Source organism: Aythya ferina (genome assembly GCF_964211825.1).
Source record: "Aythya ferina genome assembly, chromosome: 8".
NCBI classification, from domain to species: Eukaryota; Metazoa; Chordata; class Aves; order Anseriformes; family Anatidae; genus Aythya; species Aythya ferina.
This window is the reverse complement of record NC_140304.1, coordinates 4,450,865-4,463,930: the sequence shown is the minus strand read 5'-3', so window position 1 is coordinate 4,463,930 and position 13,066 is coordinate 4,450,865. Positions and strand designations below refer to the sequence as shown.

Sequence of the window (13,066 nt, the reverse complement as noted above, 5' to 3'; positions counted from 1 at the left end):
TGATTGCTGTGTTCAGTCATTTTGCACTTCTGATCTATCTTGATTACCCTTCTCTTTTACCCTTCAGGGAAAGGGTGACCAAAACTCTACTTAACAAGTAAAAAAAAAAAAAAAAAAACAAACAAACCTCTACTTAACATGTTAACATGCAAGACCTTGCCACAGTTGTTGGGATTTGTTGTAATGAATCCCGAACTTCTTTATGTTCATGGAGTTGATACTTTGCAAATGCCTATCTAAAATACTGCTATGGTGTTCCCCTCTTACCCAAGAGGCTGGTAGTACTTAATAACTACTTCTGCTGTGTAGGGTTAAGCTTTTCTGTTTTTATGCTATTTTACATCTTTCAGTACTGAATTTCAGCTGCCAATTTACTTACATAATCACAATTGTGATGTCTCTTCTGTTTCCCTTCTTTTAAACTACTTCAGTAATATGTAGGGAACAGTATTTTTACCCCTTTGTCAGCTCACTTAGGGTTGATAGCAGAGATCACTGGGGCAAGGCGGGGACAGATTCACAAACCCTTCTGCCTCTGTTGTAAGACCCACCACTGTCAGTTCATATCACTCTTTTCTACTATCTAAATTATACCCCATTGAGAACATCTGAGTTGTCTTAAAGGTACCTCCCTCTGCTCACAGAACCAAGTAATGGGAGAATAAATGTCTTTAGTGAAAAGGGGAAGGGGGAAAAAACAACAAAGCAGCACAGGCCGGACTTAGAGAAAATGTAATATAGTTTATTCATTTTTATCTACTATTCCAATCTCCAGGTAACAATCTCTCAAATCCTAAAATTTGAGATTATCCTACTTACTGTCCTACTTGAGACTAGGAGCCACCCAGTGTTTAGAGGCTACGTGTCAGCTGATTACTACCATCCACCCTCACTATGAGGTAGTAGCTTTAGTTTCCTGCTCTGAAACGAGGAAGACAAGCAGAAGGTTACAGTTGCTTTTAGGTGGTACATAATTTCTGACTCAGCTGTATAAAAATAATACAACCTGAGCATTTTATCTGCTTTAACATTCAAACCAGCCTGAGATCTAATGAAATAAAGCATCATAGTGCTTTGAATATAAGGATGTAGCGCTTTGAGGCACTTTTTCCTCAAGAAGGTACTGGAAAAATCTGACTTGCCCGTGACTTTTCTAGATGTAGTTGTACTTTATGGCTGCTCTAAATGCCCTAGCTGTTCCCTCGTGTGGAAAGAATATGTTGCTTGGTGGGAGTCACGGACCTTGCTGGAGGGCTAAGCCCAGCAGTGGCTGTCCCTACAACAGACCTGTTGTGGCTGCAGGACAAGTCACTGGCAACTCAGTATTTCTGAAAGGAGCCTTGAACTAATTTTAGCTTTCCTGGCCAAATGAAATGTGTACTAAGCACTACTTCTCAGTGCCTGACAGGTGCTGCTTGTCTGGTAGCCTGCTTTCTGGAAACGTGGGGCTTTCTATAGTGAGCTAGGAGGTGAAGCCATGCTTAGGAGATCAAGCTGTTTACAGCATTATGTGCAGGATCTGTGAGGTTATGGGTGGGAGTCATACATGGTCTGGGGAACTGAGCAAGGTCTTTTGGTGGCTATACTGTCATATGTGAAGTAGAAGGGTGGGTAGACTGGGGTGCTCAAGAAGGTGGCTAAACATGTAAGTGCTGAATCTGCTGTTTTTGGATTGTTTTGCTGTTATTTAAAAAGGAATGCTTTAAATTTTGACTTTAAACATGAAGCTTGGAAACCAGCTTTTATATTTACACTTCTTCCTGCTACTCTCTCTTATGCTTAGTTTTTAAAATAACTATTATTTTTTTTTAATGAATGAAACATTTTCAATCAAAAGTCAAAGCAGGTGTGCTTAAAACTGAAAGGATATGCTGTGAAGTTCCTGGAGAGGGATGTTTATCTGCTCTGTGTATATGGCAACAACGTATTCCTGATCGTGCATACCTGTCCCCACATCTTCACACTTGGATGTACACTGCATTTATGGTCTTGCGTAACTTTACACTACCTTCAAAATACAAGCTTTGATTTGTGTGTGGCAGCTGGCCGAATCTAAGTCTGTTAGAGTCCATTGGGTTATGCAATGGGCAAAATAACCCAGATGCATAAAATAGAAGAACAAAGCATTAAGCATTAAGATCCAAAAGGTATGTTGAAGAAAATCTTCGTAGCTTTATTCTGCTTTGAGTAATGAAATTTACTTCCATCTTATAGCTGTTAAATCACCTTTTTCCCCAGCTTTGCCATTCTCATCCTTAGAGCTGAAAAAAAGAAAACAAACAAAACCATTGTACTTTAAGTCTTTCTATTTCTCATGTTAAATCTTTGTATTTAGAATAATGAAGAATACACGTACCTCCAATGGTTAATCCAGCAGAATAAGCATTGTTTTAGTGTTACAGAAAGAAATTAGTAGAAGGCATTAGTTCTAGTAATTTGGCAATAAAGTGAATAATAAGAAATGTACTCTATTATTGCTATTTGAAAATTAGCACAGCTCTCTTATCTGTTTTGTTTCTGTTACCTTCACTAACACATTACAGACAGATGGTATTGTCCTTGACTAGAAGCTGACAGATTAAAAGGATGCATGAATAATGAAACCCATTGTTTAAACTAAACTCCTCAGTGGGCACTGTAACTGTTTGGAAGCCTTTTTCTTTTGTTGATGTTCAAAGCAAACTTCTCTCTTCCTGGTGCAGTGAGTCAGGGTGGGAGTTAGTCATATTCCTGAATTAAATGTGACGGAGTAATTCATCTGTATAAACATCAGCATGGATATAGTCTGTAACTGGGTATAAGGTAGGTTCATTTGAAAGTGACAATGCAGGGCAGATGATTAAATGTTAAGGTTATTTTTAGAATAGCAATATAATGCTTTTGTTTGATATGTAAGAGCCTCCCCCCACTAAGCTCTTGATCTGAGAATGCAGTGGGAATAATCTCCAGCCCTCTGACCTGTTAGTTTGAAGACTCACCCAAAATAGCATTTCTTCCCTCCAACATGCATGTTCCTCTGTACTGGGAGACAGGGGGCCAAAGCAGCTGTTTACTTGATATATACAGGTCAAACAAATGTCCAGTTCAAGTCATGTTTTGAAGTTTGTTGCAAATCATAAAAGCATCTGAGCATAACCTTATTATGGGACCACTGACATTAAGCTTAACTCTTACAAGGACTGTACTGTTTGCAGACCAAGGCATTCTGGTGGATGCAAATCCTGGTTGTGGTTTGAGAGCAATTACTCTGTCATAATCAATAGTCCAGGGATGTGATTTTGTCTTTCACTCTACATTACAGAAACAGGTGGCATGTATGTGTTTTCCTTTTCTATTAAATAAACAGTTTTGTTGTACAATACTTTCTTCAGCACAAATTGGGCAAGCATTGTTTTCCATTGTTGTGTATCTTCCAGTGGTAAAGAAAAAGTCAGCTCATCTAGACGAGCTACCTGCCAAAAGTTGCACTTTCACTTGCCATGAGAATCTGTTCCATGCTGTCAACGAGGTTTTTCTGCCTATTCAGATTGTTTTTCCATTCTTCATTCATTCCATTATGTCTAGCCTTTGTTATGCCTCCAAGGACTTTATTTTCCCTAGTGAGTATGGAACCTTCAAAATATTTTCATGATTGAAATTTAAAGAAGAAAATAAACTTAATAACCCTGAATGCTAGGGTGCTAATTACAGCATGGCCATCCCTCTCCCTCTGTATTTCTGAAGGTGTGTGCCATGAGATATTGGTCTCCCACCAAGCTCATAGGGAAACAAAAATTACTCCAGTATGGAAAGAGGTATGTCCTGTGCTTCTGTCAAGTTAGGGCTATGCTGAAGTCTCCTAATTTAATCCCATATTTCTCCATATTGGTTGGGACATGGAACACTTCCTCTGCATCTAAATTGTCTTTTATCATCCCTAACTTTTCAGTAACTTGCTCTGGAGTTTCATTTTGCTCTCAAAGCAAGACTGTAACATAATTGACCTCCTTCCTGGTCTGTCCTGTGCTTTCTTGCTTTCTGTTCTTTCAAAGAGACCTCAGTGTCTATTTAATGTTCAAATACTGCCATTGCTTCCCAAGTCTTAATTTCAGAGAGGATTATTTTTCTTTTACGGTTTGTTGCTTTAGTAATGAATGTTGAGATACCAAAATAATTTTCTACTCCCCTCTTTTCACTGGTGGTGTTTATGGTTAACCTGGCAGGCTGAGGCTTGAAAAGAGTTTATTTCCTAGCTCTTTGTCATTCATTGTTCTAGATGTAGGAGGCTTTCCTGGTTTTGTTTCTTTGTTAGAATTAGCAGTGGGATTACAGGGCTGCTTGGGAAAAAATGAGTCATTTCCTGTTTTTTTCTCCACTGATGAAAATGTCCTAAGGAGTGGTAATAAATAGGTGGAGGGGCAATATGGCTTATTTTCTGATTCTACTGGGCACTTGAAGGTGCTCACTTGGAGGCAGAGCTTAACATGGAGGTGTGTTTTTGACTTTATTGGGGCAGTTAGCAAGCTGCTATTAATTGGAACATGGATTTTTCCTAAATGGCTATTTTCTCCGTACTATTGTACTTGTAAGTAAATGGGTAAGATGAATATAAATTAATAGAACAGGTTCTCAAATGTCTTTGCTAGGTTTTCCACTTCCCCAAAAGTCGTTATTTGTTTTCTTCTAACCTCAAAAGAGGGAAAACAAATTGCTCAGAGACTGGCAGGAAAAATGAAGCATCAGAAGCTTCTTTCAGGAGACAAAAATAGGCGAAAGATTGTTACAGGTGGAGGTGCTCAGCTAACAGCTCAGGTATGTGGCCCACCTGAATGGTGCTGCCAGCTTTCCTCTTTCCCAGGGTCTATTCAGGTCTGTCTATTCAGGTCTATTCAGGTCAGCAGGCTGGAGAATGAACAAATCATTTTTGCTAGCAACTAGCTTCTGGAGAGCGGGTATTGTTTCTCTGTATTGTCCAGACATACGTGATAGGGGAATTAAGACTATTCCCAAAACACGAGGGGCTAGAACAGTTGATGGAATGGTTTATCTTGCCTGTAGCCAGCCACTGGTGCTTTCATTTGTTGGCATCGAGTTTTTGGCAGCAGCCTTTACTCCTGGGGGACACAGGAATTGCACAGACAGCAGAATTGATGCTTGGGCGAAGCAAAGGTTCTCCTGAGTGGTAGACAAGGGCAGTGACTGATCAGAAGTGCTGGGCAGCACTGCTGGAATATTTCAGGCTGTGTTGTGTGTGACTGCATGAGGTTGATGCTCCTAAACTGAGAGAATTACTTAACAGCTCCTCCCAGTCAGTGCATACAGCTGCACAAATACTTGAAATTTCTTTATGTGATCTAATGTCCACCCTCTCTCCTGGCTTTACTCTCACTGTTAAGAAATTCTGAAATTTCAGTCCATCTGTAGGCAGGACCTTGCACTTTGGCTTCCAAATTGCAAGATTACGCAGGATATAGTCAGGTAGAAAGGGGAGAGGGGAGGGAGAGAATGTAGAATCAGCACCCCTGGCATCCCTTTAATTCAAATACAACATTCTCTAGTGCAGAATGTGGCTACTGTCTGAAATCTGGTGATCTGTAAATACTCCTAAATGCAGTTTAATCATATGCTCTAAAATACAACATAACCATGCTATTATCCCTTCAACCCTTCTTGCTATTGTTCTTTCACCCTTTTATTATAAATGTTATAGTAAGAAACAGACATCTTAAATATGAATAGATTATAAAAACTGCTAAGAAATAATAGTATGGTCTAACCAAATGTAGAGAGGAAAACTTTCATCGTTTTTTCAGAAACTATAAAGATATTTAACTTAGGTCAACAAAAATGTTAAAACTTGCATAGACATTGTCAAGGCAAGGCTGGAAGTGTTGGTTCCAGTAAAATAATGAGTAAAACAGGTTATTAAACAGCCTTTCTGATTTAAGGTGCAATCTGGATTATCTAGGAAGTGGTTAGAATGCAGATAGGCACAAAAAATTCCAGTATGGTGACAGCATCAAGAAGCAATGCTGTTAGTTACCTTGTAGAAATGAAAATTATCCTTCTAATTGAGGTAGCATTAATGAATCCATAAATTGTAACTTTTAAGAGAACAATTTTAGTCTTTGAAAATCACAGAAACTGGCTTTTCTGCGATAGGTGGTATTTATTCCAAAATTTTTATATGGTAACTAGTGCATTGCTAAAGATGAAATAGTTCAACAGTATCAAAATGCAGATTAGCGTTTGTTAACAAGGAAGCAAAGAAATGATTAGTAATTGCATATTGGTCCATGAAACAATCAAAATAATAAGTGAAATAGCTGCTACCAGAGAGCAGTATCAGGTATGCTACATGAGTGAGCAGCAGCGGCATGATTTTCCTTTTCCATTACCTGTTAATGAGGGATCTTCAGTACCATCTCCAGATACCTGACTCTGAAGATGAATGTGGTGCGTAGGTGAGCTTAAGCGTTCCTCTTGTTCTTGTAGGGAGATGGAGTTCTTGTGGGGTGTCTTGTTCAGGCTTGAACCCAGGCTTCTCACCGGGTTCATCTGTGGCACTTCTGTGTTTTTTCTGCTTGGTGGCTGATAAACCTGGCTATAGTGGCCTATGGGATGATATGATGGTTTCTCAGATTTGCTGTCGTCGTCATCGTCATCATCAATAATAACTAATTCTGCACGGATAACCCCATCGTATCTTGACAACTTCTGATCTGCTTCTGCATCATCATCATCAATGCGCTGATAACCCATGAAAATCATTGTAACTGGTTCAGAGTCATCCACGTAACATGGTACAGCTTGGACGATTTTGTACTGAACATCTTCCTCATCCTGAGGTGCAGGGGATGTTTCATTATGATGGTAGGAGTGTAAAAACCTTGTCTCATTATGTCTTTCTATTGTATTCTGATAAGGTTTTAATTCCTCATGTGCAGCTTTTCTTTTTTCGTTATGTATCATTCTGTTCTCAGGATTAGTGTGTGCTTTCTTCTCTGTATGTGAAAGTTCTGGAGAGGGAGACTTTGGTGTTGGCTTTGGAAGACCGAGCCCATTCTCTTTATGTTGCTGCATGAAGTGTTCCCCCTTAGGAGAGAATTCTGCCTGAGTGAGTCCATTCATCTCTCTTCTATGTGTGTCTTCCAGTTTTAGTCCAGGGACTAATTTGTCTTTCTGAGGAGTAACTGGTCTGCAAAATTTGTTTGCAAACACAGGCTCATGATACTCTGTGGGAGACTGGGAATTTTTTTCAGTTGCCTGCCTTAGAAGGTCCTCTACCTCAACAGGAGCAAGTTCATCCATTCCATTTTGTGTTGTGCTGCCATTTGAGGACACTGCATAGACTGACTTCCTACCATCGTCATAGACTTTAATACCTGTCTCTTTAAACTCATTTGAGGGAAGAGGTATTGTTGACAACACTGTGTTTTCTCCTGTCTTCATGTCTTTTTCAACTTTAATTTCCATTGCAAACAATGCTGTTGAAAGAAACAAGTGCTTAAACTGATGATGCAGCAGCTGGAAGAGATGTTTTAGAAGAGTTCTGACAGTAATGGAGAAAGACTGTCAGAATGAATTATCAAAGATGTAAAATTATCGCATACATAACCAATGTTTCCAGGTTCTCATTCTGAATCCCCCCTTCCACCTTGTCAAAACTTGAAGTGGAAAAATATTTTTGGTTGGATCTACTTCTGCAAGGGAAAATAGAGGGAAAAATGAGGAGCCAGTTTTTGTTATGTGATTCTGACTGAGAAAGACACCTTTAACCTTAGCCTCCAGTGGTGTGCTTGGCAATAGGAGTTGAAAGACCTTGACATTCTACAAACTGAAAGTTTTGGGCACTCAGAGGGGTTAGAAAGTGGTGTTGGTAGGAAATAACCAGGTACTGCCAGTTACCTGGTGGATGTAACTGCTGGCAGAAAATGTGAAATGTGTAGCATGAAGGGAGGAGCTACTAAGTTATGCCAAATAGAGGAATGAAGTACTGGAAGGAAGCTTCGGTGTTGAAAACATTTGATCTTATTCTCAAAAGCAAATGCCTGGTGTCCCACCTCTCAGTTTTGTTGACATCACTAATAACATAATGCAGCTTAACTGAGAACATCATCTCATATCTATAATGCTCATCCTTTCCTTAATGTGTTTGATTCAATTTTTAGGAAGCCTTTGCAAATACTGGCAGCCTCTGCAGTTGTTAGTAAGCAGTACCTTTTCTCTTTTCTTCATCATCAGTGACAGTATGTCCTGCCCTCTTCAGTGCAGAAGGTCTGAAATACTTGGGAAGGTCAGGTATGCTGGCATATATGTAGTCAGCTGCCTCTGAATAAAGAATATCACCAATGCACTTATTTATGTTTTTACTGACTTTTACAAGAACTTTTTTTGAATTAGTTTTTACAAAACATACCTTCTTCAGCTTCTGCTTTTTCAGTCTTCACTGACTAGGAAAGAGAACCATTAATAATAAATGTGATAGGTCAGTTTTAAGACATTAACTAGACAGTGTTTTGCTTTACATAATAGTTTTAACTTCTGTACATGATTTCATACTGAGAGGTACCTAAAGGTGGAATCTGCTCAGCTTGGAGTATGGCAAGTGGGAAAGAGGAACTTGCTTCTGGTCATCTTACCCTGTGTCACTTAGAATCATATTGGTAAAGACAAGACATCAGGAAGTGTTACTCAGTGAAACAGCCTCACGCTGTAGCCTAGACCAATTGACTTCAATGATTTTTTCAAAGGCCGTACTTTGGCTTTCCAGTTAATTATCTCCCTGCTTATTTTTAGAATGTATATGTGCATATGTAAGAACAACTGGAAAACTGAGGTTGAGTTTCATCATTTTTTTTTGAGAAGGCTTCAAATTTTCAAATATCAAAATGACCTTTAGACAAAGGCTAACAATACATCACTTTTCACTATAGCTTCTCTCAGGGACTGAGGAGAAAGCTTGATGCAGTTTAGTTGGATGCATCACCTGAAGGAGTGTAAGTCGTTCTCTGTATGACTGTGTATATCTCTGTCCTCTGTGTATATCTTTTGCTGAGGTGCAAAGTTGTTGATTGGTGGCAGTGCTGTTTTCTTGAGATGTGCTATAAGTAAGTTATGACAGGAATTGTTTCCTGACCTCCAACCCCTGCTCCAAACAGCAAATGGAAATATATGGACACTTGAACAATATAATTTCTTGGCCCCTCTTTGTATTTGATCTACTGTTTTAGAACAAAGGTTCATGACCACTTACATGATCCAGCTAGCTCTTCTTTCCCTGATTATGATGATGAATAAGTAACACATTCTACCTCTGGAGTAATTTGGCACTTACCTTAATTATGTCTTCTGTTGTTTTCTCAACTGACTTAAGTTTCTTTAAAATAGATTCTTCCTTAGCTGAGACTTTCATTTCCTCTTTTTCAAGGGCCTCGATTTCCTTCTCCAGTCTGCAATTACAATTCCCTTTGATTTAATATCAGGAAGAGAACAACACTGCAGATTTGATTCATTTTGAATACAGACACTAGTGGGGTTGATTCTACTTACACTGGCAAATCTCACTCTGATATAGAATCAGCTTGTAATTTCACATGCCTCAGGAAAAACTGAAATAGTATTCTCAGCTTTTAAAAAACGTACCTGCCAGACTCCTTCTGGGCCTACTGTGAAAACAGTGACTGAAGTTAACTTATTTACTTTTCATGAGAGAATAGGTAAGGAATATATGCCCCCATGGGATTACCTCATCTTTAAGCAAATTTTCTCTCTACATTGTCTCAAGAAATGCGGTCATTCCATGGTAATTATGATGTAGGAAACTAGTCTAGTTACATACACCAGGGTTACGACTTTCTTGTTTCTTCATTGTGTGTGTACTTGAACATTTGGGACAAAAGCTGTAAATTCTGTGGTTGTAAAGGTCAGAAGGATGTTCTTCTAACTCCGAGAGTTAGAGTTATATGAGGTCACCTCACACACTATATTTTAATATATGTAGCTAAGCTGAATTCAGGAGGATAACCTAAATAGAAAAGGTCTAATCAATCTAGTAGAAGCTGGAATTCCCATAAGACCATCTTTATCCATGGAAATAAAATTGCATTCATATTTCTGAGAAAGAGCAGGTATTGTGCTGATATATAAAGGCTTTATTTGATAAAATAATGGCATTTGCAAATACTTTTGTAGATCTAAAATAGGTAAAACAGCACTTAAATGATTTTCTAATGTAAAAATTAATATAGCTAGGAATCACAATAGTAATATGTTTTGCAGACTACTTTTATGAAGTGATAACTTCATAATCATGTGGATTTTGAATACCATGCAAACTGCACAGCAGCGGACGCTAAGAGAGACTGAAGTCTGAAGCTTTCTTATGAGTTTGTTTTGGGACCAAGAATGAAGAATTTGCAGTCACCTAGAGTGGTAAAGAGGCTTTTCAAAGGTAGGCTCAGACACCAAGATAGTTCTCTACAGTTTTGCATGTGTGAATGTGGGTTGTGGGATTTCAAATTTATTTGCTTTGGTAAAATAGATGTAACAAAGCCTGACTGACAGTGGAAACTTGGTTCTTGAGGTGAATAAATGCAAGATATTTATGATTATAAGATATTTATATATGCAAGATAAGTGTGGGGGCAGGATGGCTGTGTGACTGTAGCATTTCTGATAGCTACAACAGCTCTTGTCTAGTCTACAAACTTTAAAACACCAGGCAGTTTTAAGAGTTCCACTTCAGGATTGTGCACTAAGGTGTCTGCAGATATAGGTGTGCTTCCTAATTGTTCATCACTTTTTTTTACTTGATTCTCTGGGAAAATGCTGAAATCAAGTCTCTGGAAAGGATTTTTTTTCAGCATAACAGTAGTCATATTCAATGTACCTTGGACAAGCAGCTCGGAAGGCTAATGTTTGAAGTGTTTGCTCAAGTAATATCCTCAGCTGTATTACCAATGAACTGGCAAGAGAAACTGAGCACTTCATACAGTACTGATACATGTTGCATCAGGTGTTAATAACCACTTTATAAACTTGGATTTAGAGGAGATTTCCTGCACTAAAACAATTTGTAAGGGTCCATTTAGTACAGAAGGAGACTTTGATTGCACCTCAGTCTAGTCAGTGAGAGTTTTGTTTTACAAAGATAACTTAAGGATACCAAACACACTAACTTTGGATATTCTCTAGAACAGGATATTCAGCACTGGGCTCATCTCCATCAGATTTTACTAGCACAAGTCACTTGCCAGTGAAGACATGGCTGGTGGGTTATTTTCTTTAAAAGCCCTCATTCTGTAAAAGCTTGAAGTTCAGCAGTCAGAATTTTTTGGCCTATTGATTTGTACTCTAGCCTTGTACTTGATTTAAAAAGGGCCACAGCTCCCTTTCTCCTTCCCCTTTTTTGTTGTATGTTAAAGCTATATGATATGGTTTCTTGCATATTAAAGCTGAGTTAAACGTTTAAGGTGTCTCTTTCTTAACTGGAGTTCTTATTTTCTCAGCACTAAGATGCTTGATGAAAAATTTCTAGTCAGAAAGGTCCAGAACAAAATGTTTAACTTCTGTATATGTGAGAGGGAGAAATCTATGCCTGGTTGTTAAAGCACGTCTATAAGGTAAAGTATCTCAGTCAAATTCTTTTCTCTGGTGTGACTAAGGTAGTGACTTTAGGGAGGTGCCCCACAACCTATTTTTTCCTCTGTAGTCAAGACATTTCCATTCTGCATAAGCACATATTTTGGGGGGTTTAGATAAAAGCTTTCTTTGTAGCCTACTAGTCGTCAAGTCACTTTTCCATGGGGGAGATTCATAATCAAGTCCAAATTTAGCTCTGAACTGGATCTCTCCTGCTATGGATGAGTGCAATATAGCCTTGGACTTCTCGTTCATCTCTTTCTCCTTCTTGCAAACCCTTTAGCTTCAACTTATAGAAAAAAAACAGAAGTACATTTTTAAATGTTCCATATTTAACTAAAATATGTCTTCCATTGTTTTTGAATCCTGTAGAAGTTGATGACTGTAGACTTAAGGCACCTGCAAATGGTATCACAGTTGCTGACTCTCTAATCATAAGAGAATTATCACTGGATGATCAGATCCAAAACTAAAAATAAAATAATGATGGACTATACCCCAATATTCTAGGAAAAACTGCATTATGATTTGACTTATTCTTTAGTATGGACTAAGATCTAAGACATCATACCAAAGTCAATGCTAATAATAGAAATTTCAACTCCATTTAAAACAGTAAGCAGGCCAGAATGCAGCCTAGCAGAGAAGCATTATTTAACTGCTTTTGTGTGATTGCTTGAGGACTCTGAATAATGTTGTGGCTCTTGCCCTTTTTACAATCAAAGTTGAAGAGCTACAATAGTAGAACACTATGTGGATTTTCAGCTGGTGGTAAGATCCTCTTTTTTGCAACACATATGGTATCACAGATCTCAGAACTGAGATGTGAAGAAAAGTGTATTCAGGATGAAAATAAAACAAATAAAAATAAGAACTCTTACAGTGCTATGAAAAAACTAGTGTAATGACCACATTCCATATTTCTACATTTCTTACAGAATACTATTTAATATATCAAAATGTGGTTTTACAGGAGACTTTGATTGCAATATTATAATATTAAAATTAATCATTAAAAACTTATAAAAGCATAATGAACTAAAGGATCGTTAACCTTTGTTATGGGTTTGTTTTAGTCTGGACTGTGACTGCTGCTAGACACAGGTGTAAGAAGAAGAAAAATCTTGGAAAGTTATTAAAAAAGTAAAGTGGGGGTGGATGAGATGGCTAGGCAAAAGACAAAAATTAAAAAAAGTTATCTGTGACATCAAGAAATGTATTTAATTTTCTGTATGCTCTCACGCCCATACAAACACCCACTTCAAGTGGTAATTAAGAGGACTGATCAGTGGGGCTAAAGAAAAATTATACCTATGCAAATCGAAAATTGCATCTAGAACTTGTCTCTTTTTTTTTTTTTTTTTTTTTCAACACATACTAGTATATAGATGTAAATACCTCTTATGGTTCATTTTTTCACAGGATGTTGTGTATATGCACATTA

The 13,066-nt window shown here is 38.0% G+C and overlaps 1 protein-coding gene across 3 annotated transcripts in view; it reads right to left on the bottom strand.

Annotated features, from left to right (window-relative positions):
• Positions 1 to 721: 721 nt before the first annotated feature.
• Positions 722 to 13,066, bottom strand: part of PALMD (palmdelphin) — a 52,040-nt gene continuing 39,695 nt past the window's right edge. For all 3 annotated transcript variants that reach the window (XM_084527283.1, XM_084527284.1, XM_084527285.1), the window contains 5 exons: positions 9,317 to 9,431; positions 8,399 to 8,432; positions 8,200 to 8,310; positions 6,378 to 7,466; positions 722 to 2,261 (listed from right to left, as the gene is read on the bottom strand). In XM_084527283.1, the coding sequence (XP_084383409.1) occupies positions 2,218 to 2,261; positions 6,378 to 7,466; positions 8,200 to 8,310; positions 8,399 to 8,432; positions 9,317 to 9,431 (1,393 nt within the window). In that variant the 3' untranslated portion in view covers positions 722 to 2,217. The remainder of the gene's footprint in view (positions 2,262 to 6,377; positions 7,467 to 8,199; positions 8,311 to 8,398; positions 8,433 to 9,316; positions 9,432 to 13,066) is intronic.